Source organism: Felis catus, chromosome D1 (genome assembly GCF_018350175.1).
Source record: "Felis catus isolate Fca126 chromosome D1, F.catus_Fca126_mat1.0, whole genome shotgun sequence".
Classification (NCBI taxonomy): Eukaryota; Metazoa; Chordata; class Mammalia; order Carnivora; family Felidae; genus Felis; species Felis catus.
This window is the reverse complement of record NC_058377.1, coordinates 110,197,941-110,210,425: the sequence shown is the minus strand read 5'-3', so window position 1 is coordinate 110,210,425 and position 12,485 is coordinate 110,197,941. Positions and strand designations below refer to the sequence as shown.

The following is a 12,485-nucleotide window of genomic DNA, read 5'->3' as shown; positions in this document are numbered from 1 at the left end:
CCAGGGGAGGCAGCTGGGACAGCGGGGGGGCGGGGCCAGGAAGTCGACCCCTACCTGCACCCTGGGGTGAGCCAGGGGCCAGTCGGAGCCGTGAGCGGGGAGGCCTGCCCTGGGGCAACAGCGGAAGCCTGAGGCGGGCAGTGGGCTAGCCTGGGCAGGGAGAGCGGGCTAGCCCACTGCGGCCACCGGGCGCTCGAGGCCAGACAGCGTCCTTGGGGTCTCTGGTTCCCCAAGTGTGAGATGGGGGCAGAGCAAGGGCCGCGATGGAGACGGCGAGAGCCCCTTGGCCCCTCCGGTCTTCAGGGCAGGGGCAGCAGATGCGGTGCCGTGGGGGCGGACGGGGCGCCCTTCCCACTCGCTCTGTCCCCAGGTACGCCTTTCACAGCTCAGCCTGGCTGGTGGCGGGCAGAGCAGACCCGGCCACGCCCGGCCGGGTGCACTTCCACCCGGACTCGCCGGCCAAAGGGGCACAGTGGATGCGCCAGATTGTGTCCTTTGACAAGCTCAAGCTGACCAACAATCTGCTGGACGACAATGGCCACGTGAGGCCCCGGCCACAGCGGGGAGGGGGCAGGGCAGGGCTGGGGACACTGGGGCCTGATTATAACGAAGCCTGGAGCCAGGGCCAGCTGTGACTTTGGCGCCCAGCGTCCCCACCTGCTACTGGCGGCTAACGCTGGGGGCCAAGTTCACCCGGCCAGGGGTTGGGTAGCAGAGGGGACTGCCCGAGCAGGGGGCTGGAAGTGTGAGAATGTTCCAGCAAACACTATCCTCCTCGTAGACAGTGTGTATGGAACGCCGTTGCAGGGGAAGGAACAAGTGCAAAGGCCCTGGGGCTGCAGAATGTTAGGCCCGTTGGGAGAAATGCAAGGAGGCTCCCCACGTGGCGGAAGTGGGGTGTGTAGGGGAGATGGGAGGAGAGAGACCCTAGAGGCTGCCAGGGCTGATCTGCGGGGCCAGTCGGCTGCGGAGAGGGTTCTGGCTTTTACTCTGTGCGGTGGCCACAGGAGGGTTTTGAGCAGGGGGTGGCACGCCGCAGCTCGCTGGGGCTGCGGTGTGGAGAATAGACAGCACAGCTGGACGGGAGCAGGGACGCTGGCCAGGAGGCAGTGGGGTGGGAGAGGTGATCAGATTCTGGATATTTCTGAAGGTGGAGCTCACGGCGGGATGTGGGTGTGAGAGAAGGCAAAGTGGCAAAATGCTCAGACGCCACAGGGCCTTTGATGCAGAACCGTGGGCCCTCGGGACCAGACTCTGCGTCCCTGTTATAAGAAAGACAGCCGTTCTGCCCCGGAGAGAAAGGCTTAGCCCAAGGGAAGGTTTGCTGCTGCTCCGCCACACCCCCGAACACTGCCTTCCGCAACCCCCCCCCCCCCCCAGATCATTCTCAACTCCATGCACCGCTACCAGCCCCGATTCCATGTGGTCTTTGTGGACCCACGCAAGGACAGCGAGCGCTACGCCCAGGAGAACTTCAAGTCCTTCGTCTTCACGGAGACCCAGTTCACGGCCGTGACAGCCTATCAGAACCACCGGGTGGGTCGGGACCACAGCTCACGAGGCAGCTGCCAGCCCATTTCACAGGGATGGAGACTGAGGCCCAAAGCTCTGAGCTCAGAGCCTTGCCCTTCTCTCCTTCCCTAGGACTCAGCAGACTTCTGCCCTCGGTCATTCCCCTGCCTTCACGCCCACTGACTCTGTGGCTCCGGGGCTGAGGGCCCGGGTCCCAGGGCCTCCTGACTGGGGGGGTTCAGGGAAGACAGGGTGGCTGAACCTGGGACCCCACAGCCTCGCCCTGGCTCATGGTTGGCCCATAACTGCACTTTCTCCTCTGCAGATCACCCAGCTGAAAATCGCCAGCAACCCTTTTGCCAAGGGCTTTAGGGAGAGTGACTCAGACTCCTGGTACTGTGTGAGCCCAGCTGCCCCAACCCAGCCCCTCACCCCATCTGCACTGTCTCCTAAGGCCTCGGGTCCTGCCCTTCTCTCTGCTTCCTGCCCACTGACTGGTCCTGGGGTCCCACGGCCTGACTGATCATGATCCTTGACCTGGGCTCTCCCCTGTGACCCTCTGCCTCCATTCCTGTTCATCCCGTCTCCAGGACTGTCCCTCCACGAGCCCTGCTCAGCATCCCGACCCGGAGTCACAGCGGCCTCGGCCCCTGCCTGCTGAAGGGCTCCACAGAGGAGGGAACAGGTCAGCCTCCAGGCTTACAGACACAGTGGGACCAGAGCCTGCATGATGGGCAGGAAGCGAGGAGACAGGGCCACACGGCCTCCAGGAGGGGGCTTCAGCACGTCCAGCAAGCCCACTGGGCACCTGTGTGGACAAAGAGGAGGAGGCAGAGAATTCTGAGGCAGTTTGGGGCCAAGGGCACAGAGAACAGGACGGGGACAAGGTGCTAAGAGCAGGGGTGGGAGGTGTCAGACGGGCTTCCTGGATGAAGTGGCTCCTGAGCTGGGCCTTGAAGAACTGGGAAGGGTTTGGACGGCAAGAGATGGCAGGGAAGAGCGAACGAAGAGAGAACAAGAGCGAAGGCTGAGAGGGGGGCAGCTTGGGATGGGAGGAGGGGAGGAGGAGGGGAGGCTGAGGCTGTGAGGGAAGGTCCGGGGCCCACGCAGACCATGTCCTCCCTCAGACTCCCACAAAGCTCCAGTCTCCAACTCCAGGACCTCCGCCCGGCTGCAACATCAGCTGCTGGCCCCCCCTGAGGCTCTGCTGGCCCCAGCCACCTACCAGCCCCTCGCCTACCAGGGCCTGTACCCTGGAGCCTCAAGCCCCCTCAGAATCCCAAGGGCCCGACCAACACCATACCCCCTCCCCAATGTCCAGAACGACAGAGATCGGGAGAGCCTGCCCCTCCCAGCTAGGCTGGGGCTCCTGTCCCCCACGGCCATGTGCTTGGGGACTGTCCAGGACCCTCAGTGATGATGAGGGCCCCGTGCACAGACTCCTCTTACCCTGAACACTACCCCTGCTGCCTCACCTCTGCGGAGGCCCTCTTCCCTCAAGGATAGCAGGGCAGGTGGAAGCCCAGAGAGGGAGGCTACCTGCCCAGAGTCACAGCAAGGCGGAGAAGATGCCAGGCTTGGAACCAGCCCCCCCCCCCCCGTACATGTCCCCTTCTGCCTTGGGGGTGACTCCTCTCAACCCTGCTTTACCTCTCCTTTTCCCCCAACATTAAACCATTTGGCATGAGTAGTCAGAGCACTTCTGTCCTCGGGGGTCAGGGTGGAAGGACTCAGGAACACCCAGACCCCAGAGACGGCTGCAGACATTCCAGAGCTCTGCCCGGTGCCGGTGGCATCGCTGGGAGCACAGTGATGGTAAAGATGCCAACACCAGCCAAGGGGCAGCGCTGTGAGTGAGGCTGCAGGCTCTGCTCCCGGCCTTAACGTGCCCAGCTGAGGACTGAAACTGCAGCTCAAAGAGGCACCTGCTCAAAGTCAATGCAAAGCATTGGCGACACCGGCCATTCCACTATAGGTGCTGTGCACAACTGGGGTGGTCTGGTCCGCGAGAAGCCAGGGTCTGGAGGGATGCAGAACCGTGATGGGCAGTGACCACACGGGCCAGGCCAAGTGGGGGGGGGGGGGTAGGGGGAGGGGCTTGAGAATCCAATCAAGACTCGACGCAGGACAGCTTCCATAGAAGAGTGACATTTAAACCTACACCTAAAGGAGTAGAAATTGAGAGCGAGAGCGAAGGGGAGGAGGGAAGGCAAGCTCCCAGCGGTGGGAAAAGCAGGGCAAAGGCCTGGGGCTGGAGTGGGTCCCTTGGAGCGGGAGGGCACGGCGCGCGCCACCCAGAAGAACCAGGAGAGGGGCCCAGAGCGGGGCCGGGCTAGGCACTCCTCCCGCAGCCCCTGATGTCCCCGGCCTCCGGGAGGCGCGCTCCGTGGACCCCCTAAATGCCGACTCCGAACATCCTGGAGCACTGCGCGTGAGGTGCGTAGGAAAGGGACGGGCACACGCGGGCGTGGAGGGACGCGGGGTCCGGCGAAGCCTCGAAGCCTGACGCCCGGAATCTCGAACCCAGCTGTCACAGAGCTGGGTCCGGAAGCCGCCGAGACTCGAGTACCGCGAGCTACCGACTCCAGGCTCTCTGACACCCTCCCTCGAAACCACCAATGCCAGCTCCGCCCTCGGCCCAGGCCCGCCCCTTCTGCCGGAAGCCCGAGACAGGGGGACCCGCCCCTTCCGGACCCGCCCCACCAACTCGCGTCGAGGCCACTCCCTCGGGCCCCGCCCACGGCCCTCGGGCCCAGAGCCCCGCCCCCTCCCGCCGAGGCCCCGCCTCTTGTGCGGGTCTCGCCCCCAAGGGCACAGCCGACGCCGCTTCGGAGCCCCGCGGGGCGGGGCGGGGCGACTCCTCCCGCGGCCCCGCCCAGGTTCCCCGGAGACCCCGAGCGCGAGTGCTGCCTGCCCCGCCCCTTCCTTCGCCCGGCGTGGCGCCCTCGGTGTCCCGGGTGCGCCCGGCCCGACATGCCGCCCCACTGCCTGTCAGCGGAGGACGAGCAGCGCTGCCGGCGGCTGCTGGCAGGGGCCACTGCCCGACTCCGCGCGCGGCCCGCAGCGGCCGCCGTGCTCGTGCCGCTGTGCTCGGTGCGCGGGATCCCAGCGCTGCTCTACACGCTGCGGTCCAGCCGCCTGGCCGGGAGGCACAAGGGCGACGTCAGGTACACGGCCGGGAGCTCCTCGCTCTTCTGGGAGGAGGCCGCCGAGTCCCGGAGACCGCAGGGACCTAAGCGAGGCGCTTCACCTGTCCGAGTCTGGGTTTCCGCCTCTATGGAATGGGTCTGGGGAGAGCCGCGCCCCGAGTCTGGCGCCGTGGGTGCCAGCCCGGACGCCACGCCGGACCCCTCGAAGCGCGTCCCGCACCAGCTCAGGACGGGGACACTTCTCGGAGCTGTGCCCGTGTTTCTAAAAAGGCAGGACCCCGCCCCCTGCCGGCGACTCTGGGGAGATTCGGGTCCTGGAGCCGACGAAGCTCGCGGGTGGGGTGAACTGCCTGGCTTCCCGCCCTGGCCCCGCCCCTGTCCCGTCGGGAATTAGGGACACGCTAGGGTCATAGCGCCACTGGAGCCACCATAAGCAAAATTGGCGTGTGTGAGCCCCAGGGCCTCTCCCTTACCCCTATCGTTTAGGGAGGTAAACCGAACCTGGAGAGGTCATGTGGCTTGCGGGAGGCCTCACGACAAACTAGGGGCAGAGACAAAAGATGCTTAGGTGGGTGATCAGCTCTCCGCACAGCCGTCACCCTCACCCGCCGTGGCCCCAACAGACCAAGGACCAGGCCACCTGTGCTTGTTCAGTTTCCCAGGTGGCAAGTGGGACCCCACTGACCAGGACGTGGTACACACAGCCCTGAGGGAGACCCGTGAGGAGCTGGGCCTTACTGTGCCTGAAGAGCATGTGTGGGGCATCCTGCAGCCTGTGTATGACCAGGTAAGGCTGCCAGGCCCTGAGGCCACCGCCAGGGGCAAGGAGAGTGGTCCTGGCCTCTGGTGGAGCTCCAGACACCTGCCTGGCAGTCATGTTCCATCCCCGCACAACCTTTCAGAGAGGGGTATCTCAGCCCCTTTTCGTGGGAGATACTGAGGCTCAGGTCCTGGGCCGGAGGTGGCCCCAGGATAAGCCAGCTCTGCCCAGCTTGGTGGAGGAGGGTGGGGGAAGGCTTCACAGGGTAGGCAGGGATTGAATGACAAGTGGGAGATTTCAGGGTAGTAAAGGTCAGGGAAGGTTATTCTAAGCAGAGGGAACAGTCTGCAACGGCCCAGAGGACTGAATGGCTCTAGTGAGTTTGAGGGGCCTGTAGCTAGTCGGCATGGCTGGAGTGACCTCAAGGGCAGGGGCCAGGTGGACCCGACCTCCGATACTGAAGGCCTCTGGATGGCGAGGTGGAGTCTTCCTCTCGGGCTCCCCTCCCCCGCCCCAGAGCCCCGCCAAGGCCGCGCCTCCCCTGACTGCCTGCCATCTTCCTGCCCCAGCAAAAGACCACCGTGGTGCCAGTGCTTGCCGGTGTGGGCCCCCTGGATCCCCAGAGCCTCAGGCCCAACCCTGAGGAGGTGAGTGGGGAGAGACGGTGGGCGCCAGGTTGTTCCACGCAGGGGAGGCTGCGGCAGCAGGGCCCGTGTCTACCCTCTCGCTGCCTCCCGCCCACAGGTGGACAAGGTGTTTGCCCTACCCCTGGCCCACCTGCTGCAGGAGCAGAACCAAGGCTATACCCACTTCTGCCAGCGTGGCCACTTCCGCTACACTCTGCCCGTCTTCCTGCACGGGCCACACCGTGTCTGGGGTCTCACGGCCATCATCACAGAGTTCACCCTGCAGCTGCTGGCGCCCGGTGCCTACCAGCCCCGCCTGGCCCTCCCTAAGAGGTCCACGGGCTGAAGGCCTGGCCGTAAGCAGCACCCTTCCCTCACCCTGCTAGGCCAGCTCCATTCCGGGACTGAATAAAGAGCCTTGACCCATTCTGTGGCCACTGCATCTCGTGCACTGACCTTGAGCAGACCCCGTGGGACAGCTGGCTCCTGGCTGGGGTGCCTCTGTCCAATCAGTGTTACCCACTGGACAGTGGGCACTTAACACTTGACCCTTACCACAGCCCTGAGGTGGGGCAGTGCTGGCCCTGGCTGGTGAGACTGGGGCTCAGAGAGAAGAGACACCTTGCCCCAGGTCACCCCGAGCTAGGATTTGAACCAAGCCCTCCCTGACTCCAGCGCCCAGACCCAGCCACTCCCCTGCAGTTCCTGTTCCCTGCTCTGTGTCTAGCTGACCCCATGCCAGCCCGCAGGAATCCAAAGAGGAGCCCTGTGTTACTATAAAGTTCCAACACGCCGAGCTCCTGCCATGCACCGGGCACTGTGCTGGGGCCATATCTTCGGACCAGCCAGATGCTGCCCTGCCCTCTGGGGGTGACTCAGTCCAGGGAAGACCTCAGAGCAGGCCACAGAGATAATCATGTGATTGTACATTAATTAATCACAGGTAATAGTGGAATTAATTATACATCAGTTATGTAGAGCAGAGAGAGAGAGGATAAAGCAGTCTGACCTTGTCACGGTGGACTAGGCAGGAATATTAGCCGGGACAAGTGACAGGAAACTCCCCTCACCAGCTGACTTCACCAAAAGAGGCTAGCTTCAGGCATGGCTGGATCCAGGGGCTCAGGGGCTCTCCCTCTTACTGTGCTTTCTACTGTGCTGGCCTCACCTTTAGAGAATCTCTACTCTGCCGGGATGAGAAGTGAGGAGAGGGCAACGGCTCTCGGACGGCACAGCATTAGCCTCCCATCAACAGAAAACAGAGCTTCTGTCTCTGGCCATCCAACCCAGAATTGTACTTCGTTGGGCCTCCCCGAGCCTGTCACATGGCCTGCTGTCTTTGGAATTCCCTAGGCGGCAGGGTCTGGGGGCACAGTCCCAGGGAGGAGGATGAGCCTCCCAGACTGACTATGGAAAGGGCAGTCCCCGCAGGACTGCTGGGGAGAGAGAGAAGGGAAGGTCGAGCAGGTAAAAAAGCAGCCAGGTTCCCTTACAGAGTGACCTTGAAACCAAAGGTGAGCAAGAACAGGCCGCGTCAAAGGGCAGGGGGGGTGGGAAGTGGGGGCAGAAGGAGCAGCACATGCACAAAGTTTGGGGTCCTGGAGGAAACAAGATGAACAAGGCGGAGAGTCGGGGAGGGGCCCCGCCACTCAGGGGCCACCATGGTGTGCCAAGGGGACGTGCTTCAGTGGTGACTTAGGATTTTGTTCCTAAGGGGGACAAAGGGGGGGGGGAGGGGAGAAAGGTGTGAAGTGATGTGATTCCTGTCTTAAAAAGCTTGAACTTGAGCTGCAGAGAACCAGACTGCGGGTGCCCCCCCCTCCTCCCCCTCCCCTCCTCCTCCTCCCCCTCCCCTCCTCCTCCTCCCCCTCCCCTCCTCCTCTTCCCCTCGGCCCCCTCCCCACTCCACCCCTCCCAAAGTGTCCCCCACACTGCTACCCACTCCTACACACCTCCCCCTGCATCCCTCCCTCCCTCCTCACCTATCCCTTCCTTCACAAGCCCCTCCCATTGCCCCTCCCACTTCACACCCCCTGTGTCGCCTCTGGCCCTCCAGACTCCTCAGATGAGAACAGGGCGCATGATGGTGGTAAAAATAACTCATGGTGTGAAGGGGCAATGAGGAAGGAGGGAGGCTGAGCCCCAAGGGACCCCTGGGGTTGAGGGCAGAGAAGTGCCAGCCTCCTGAGCCCAGGAGACGGGCTCTGACCCCGCCCCTTCCCCCTCCCTCACCGCTTCTGGGAGGCTCTTTGCTCACAGTCTCGCTCGAGGGTCATCTCAGTCTGGCTTATACTCAGCGAACCAAACCAAGTGGACGAGCTCACGGAGCGGTGAGTAGCCCAGCCGGCCTGACTGCCAGCCCACAGGCGTCCTCCTTCGGGCCAGAGCCCCCCACGTCTCCCCCACCCCACCTACTTGGACCCTGCATTCTGTCCTTCTGTCCTCAGGTCCTGGCTGCCACCCAAGATTCCCCCCCATGCCCTCAGGGATGCCTCTTCACCCTGGCTCCTTGGCCCGCTGCGTTCCCCCCGTCTCCAGTTCGTGGGGGCTTCTCTGAGTCCCCGCCCCCACGTCCAAGCCCCCATGGCAGGCGCAGCAGCAGGGAGCCGGGGGCGGCCACAGCGGGTGAACATGCAGGAGCACATGGCCATCGACGTGAGCCCCGGCCCCATCCGGCCCATCCACCTCATTTCCGACTATTTCCCACACTTCTACCCCTTCGCTAAGCACACTCGAAGCGCCCCAGACCCACACCCTGCAGTGATCCCTGCCATTCGCGCTGCACCCCGGCAGCGGGCCGATCCAGAGCCAGAGGGAGATTCAGATGACAGCAGTGAGTGGGGACAGGGGACGAGGGGAACGCTCCTGGCCCAGCCCAGCCAGGGTAGGGTTTGGGGCCTCCCAGGCATCGGACCAGGGAGGGGCAGGGCGGGAGGCATAGTGCCATTTGGGGGGTGGGGAGGGGGTCGAGGCAGGAGCTGACCCTGCCTACCACCTCCTGTTAGCCGCCCTGGGCGCCCTCGAGTTCACGCTTCTTTTTGATGCGGACAACAGCGCCCTGCACTGCACGGCTCACCGGGCCAAGGTGAGGATGAGGGCAAGGGTCTACGGGCGGAGGGCCTGGGCCACAGACCTGCCCCACATTCGTGGTCTCTTCTTAGGGTCTCAAGCCACCAGCCTCAGGCTCTGTGGACACCTATGTCAAAGCCAATCTGCTGCCAGGAGCCAGCAAGGTGAGGGTGAGACCCAGACCCCTACCGATGCTCTTTGGCCGCGACCCAGCCTGGAACACCCACCTGGCCCTGCAGTGCCCCGCCCCCCAAAGCCTGGACCGCAGGCATGGAGCTCCCCATTGTAGGGATGTGCAACTGGGGGCCCACCAGGCAGGTGAGCCAGGGTGGGGCCCTGGGGCCCAAGGAGGTCCTGATCCCCCCTCCCTGGCCCCTAGGCCAGCCAGCTGCGGACTCGCACAGTTCGGGGCACAAGGGGGCCTGTCTGGGAGGAGACGCTCACCTATCACGGCTTCACCCGCCAGGACGCTGGGCGAAAGACACTGCGGTGAGGACAGGGCCGGGCCTGGGCTGAGAGGGGGCAGGGCCGAGGTGGGGGGGGGGCGGGGCTTGCTCGGCCAGGTTTGACCAGGGCGGCTCGCAGGCTGTGTGTGTGTGAGGACCCGCGGCTGCGGCGACGGCGGGGGGCGCCTCCCCTGGGGGAGCTGCGGGTGCCCCTGAGGAAGCTGGTGCCCAACCGAGCCAGGAGCTTCGATGTGTGTCTGGAGAAGCGGAAGCTGGTGAGTGGGGCTGACACAGATCGGGGTGGGGACCAGCATCCTTGTGGGGGGGAAGCTGGAAAGGGGACAAAGAGGGAGACCCTGGGCGGCGTCCGGCCAAGGTGACCGAGCTCTCTGCTCTTTCAGACCAAGAGGCCCAAGAGTCTGGACGCCGCCCGTGGCATGTCCCTGTATGAGGAGGTGGGTAGGACGGTGGGACCAAGCAGGGATGGCAGGCCCTAGGCCCCGTAGCCCTAGGGAACAGCCAGGCCCCGGTGGCTGGGCAGGGGTGCGACTCCCCCCCCCGCCCCCCACCCCTCTCCACCAAGGCAGCCCAGAGCAGCTATTGGGCACTGGGACAATCAAGGCCCTCAGGGGGCAGAGATAAAGCCCGGCTTGAAGCAGAGGCTGAAACTGATGGGATCCACCCATAGCCCAAGTTGGGAGGGCAGGTCAAGGTCCAGGAGAGACCTTGGGGCATTGTGGACGCCACTCCTGGGGCTTGTAGCCCTAGATAAGCTCTTGTCAGCAGGCAGAGGTGCTTGCAGGGGGCCCCACGCCAATGACCAAAGACCTCCGTCTCCGCTCGGGCTCCGCTCCCCGTGGATGGAAGGGCCACACGCTACTGCCCTGCCCTCTGGTGGAGCCACAAGTTGCCGCGCCCGCCACTTAGCCAAGGCCAGGCTGGCAAGTCCTACCCAGGTGGGGCAGGCACCCCGAGACGGGCACTTCCTGTCCCAGACCCCACACGCGGCCGCACCGCTGCGCATGGCAGGTGCTTACCGAACCCTCCCTTACTGAGGAGCCGGTGAGAAAGGTGGCTGGGCTTTCTGTAAACGGAATCCTCCGTGAGGTATGGGAGAAGCGGTTCTTCCTGAACATCCTCCCAAGCCCTTTGCAAGCATCAGGGGCTGAGGGTGGCAAAGGACATTCCGAATCTGGTCCCCTGGGTGGTGCGGGGTGAAGAGGGTGGTTTTTGTAGCTTTAGTGACCTGTATGTCATCAGGTAGAGGAGCCCAGCCTCTCGGAGCTGCTTCTGTGACACAGGGGGAGGGTGGTGATGGGCGCTTAGTGAGACGCCACTCGGGAAGCTCCTCGCATGTTTGTGGCCTTCAGACACCAGCACCCTTCCCCTCCGTGACGAAGACGCACTGTGCTCACCAGTCACGTGGCCTGAGCAAGCCCCTCCCCTTCTCAGGCCCTGGAAGCTACAGCTGACCGGAAAGTTCCCTTCCAGGGCACCGGGCCAGTGACTGTTTTGGGAAACTCATGACGTGAAGTTGTTGGTCCTCGATTGCTTTGCAGTCAGCTTGAGTTGTCACATCCGGGCTAACACCGGTGGGTGGGTGGGCTTTGGGCTGCGGTTGGCTGACCACAGCCTACCCCGCAGGAGGAGACGGAGGCAGCAGGCGACGAACGCGGGCGCATCCTGCTGTCACTGTGCTACAGCTCCCGGCAGGGCGGCTTGCTGGTGGGCGTACTGCGCTGTGCCCACCTTGCCCCCATGGATGCCAATGGCTATTCGGACCCCTTCGTCCGCCTGTGAGTGAAGGGGGGACAGGTAGGTGGGCCGTGGGGGCTCCCCGGAGCCCCTCTCCAGGGCCATCCCTAACCTGACCCCATCCTTCCCAACCAGTTTCCTGCATCCAAACGTGGGGAAGAGACGTAAATACAAGACCAGTGTTCGGAAAAAGACCCTGAACCCCGAGTTCAATGAGGTAGGCCGGGGTCCGGTGGAGGCGGTCCCGGCTGCCCCGGGGCGGGGAAGGTCAGCGTTCTGCCTCAGTCAGAAAGCGCAGGTCCCACCTGACCTCACCTGCCTGAGCCTGTTTCTGAACCTGTAAAGGACCTGAGGCGCCCCCCTTCCTGCATTTCTGCCCCCTCCCCTGCAGGAATTCTTTTATGCAGGCCCAAGGGAGGAGCTGGCCCAGAAGACGCTGCTAGTGTCTGTATGGGACTATGACCTGGGCACAGCTGACGACTTCATTGGTGAGTGAGAATGCAGGGGAGCGGGCTGGCGGGGGCGGGGGCGGTGGGAGGGGGGCAGCGGGTTCCGACGTGGCTCCTGATTTCTGCTCCCCAACCCAGGCGGGGTGCAGCTGAGTAGCCACGCCAGCGGGGAACGCCAGCGGCACTGGTGCGAGTGCCTGGGCCGCAGTGACTGCCGACTGGAGCTGTGGCACCCGCTGGACGGTGCGCCCCCCCAGCTCAGCGACTAGAAGGGGTACCCGGCCCGGCCCCGCTCACCACCCTCCCCCAAACTGACCCACAGAGCCGGGAGGACCTGGAGCTGCCTCACCCACCGTGCCCAGCCCCACGTCAAACTGTTTGCTCCCTTACCCCCCGCGTCCAAGTTCACCCCTCTGCCAACCATGAAGAATAAACTTCCAAACCAGGCCAGACAAAGCCTGTTCCCTTCGCTGCCCGTCGCCTCACCGGGCAGACTGGGCCCCGTTCTTGCTCCCATCCTCCAGATGCCCACGGAGGGCCAGGCCCAGGGCTGGACCCAGGCCGCCGCTTCCCCCGCATCACGCTGGGAAGGCCCCGCCCCCGCCCCCGCCCTGCTAGCTGCACTGAGGGATGGGCGCTCAGGATGGTCTAGGGCAAACTGACCCACCGGAAGCCAAGCTGTGGGCTCATGACATGACCTTGACTGACCTATCCCCCCT

At 64.2% G+C, this 12,485-nt stretch overlaps 2 protein-coding genes across 3 annotated transcripts; both read left to right on the top strand.

Moving 5' to 3' along the window:
- The first annotated feature begins 4,293 nt into the window (after positions 1–4,293).
- On the top strand, positions 4,294–6,474 carry NUDT8 (nudix hydrolase 8). The gene is made up of 4 exons (XM_023240132.2): positions 4,294–4,679; positions 5,316–5,448; positions 5,991–6,068; positions 6,166–6,474. The coding sequence occupies exons 1-4, from the start codon at positions 4,486–4,488 to the stop codon at positions 6,391–6,393; spliced, it is 633 nt and encodes a 210-aa protein (XP_023095900.2). The 5' UTR covers positions 4,294–4,485; the 3' UTR covers positions 6,394–6,474.
- Positions 6,475–6,774: 300 nt separating this feature from the next.
- On the top strand, positions 6,775–12,213 carry LOC101082437 (double C2-like domain-containing protein gamma). Of its 2 annotated transcripts, XM_011287127.4 has the most exons (13): positions 6,775–6,990; positions 7,222–7,561; positions 8,307–8,377; positions 8,495–8,880; positions 9,053–9,132; positions 9,209–9,280; positions 9,496–9,605; positions 9,702–9,837; positions 9,964–10,017; positions 11,207–11,358; positions 11,453–11,534; positions 11,709–11,805; positions 11,905–12,213. In XM_011287127.4, exons 2-13 carry the CDS (start codon positions 7,373–7,375, stop codon positions 12,033–12,035), a joined length of 1,560 nt encoding a protein of 519 aa, XP_011285429.1. In that variant the 5' UTR covers positions 6,775–6,990; positions 7,222–7,372; the 3' UTR covers positions 12,036–12,213. The 2 variants fall into 2 exon arrangements, with proteins under 2 accessions (XP_011285429.1, XP_019668328.1); XM_019812769.3 differs by lacking the exon at positions 7,222–7,561.
- Positions 12,214–12,485: the final 272 nt, after the last annotated feature.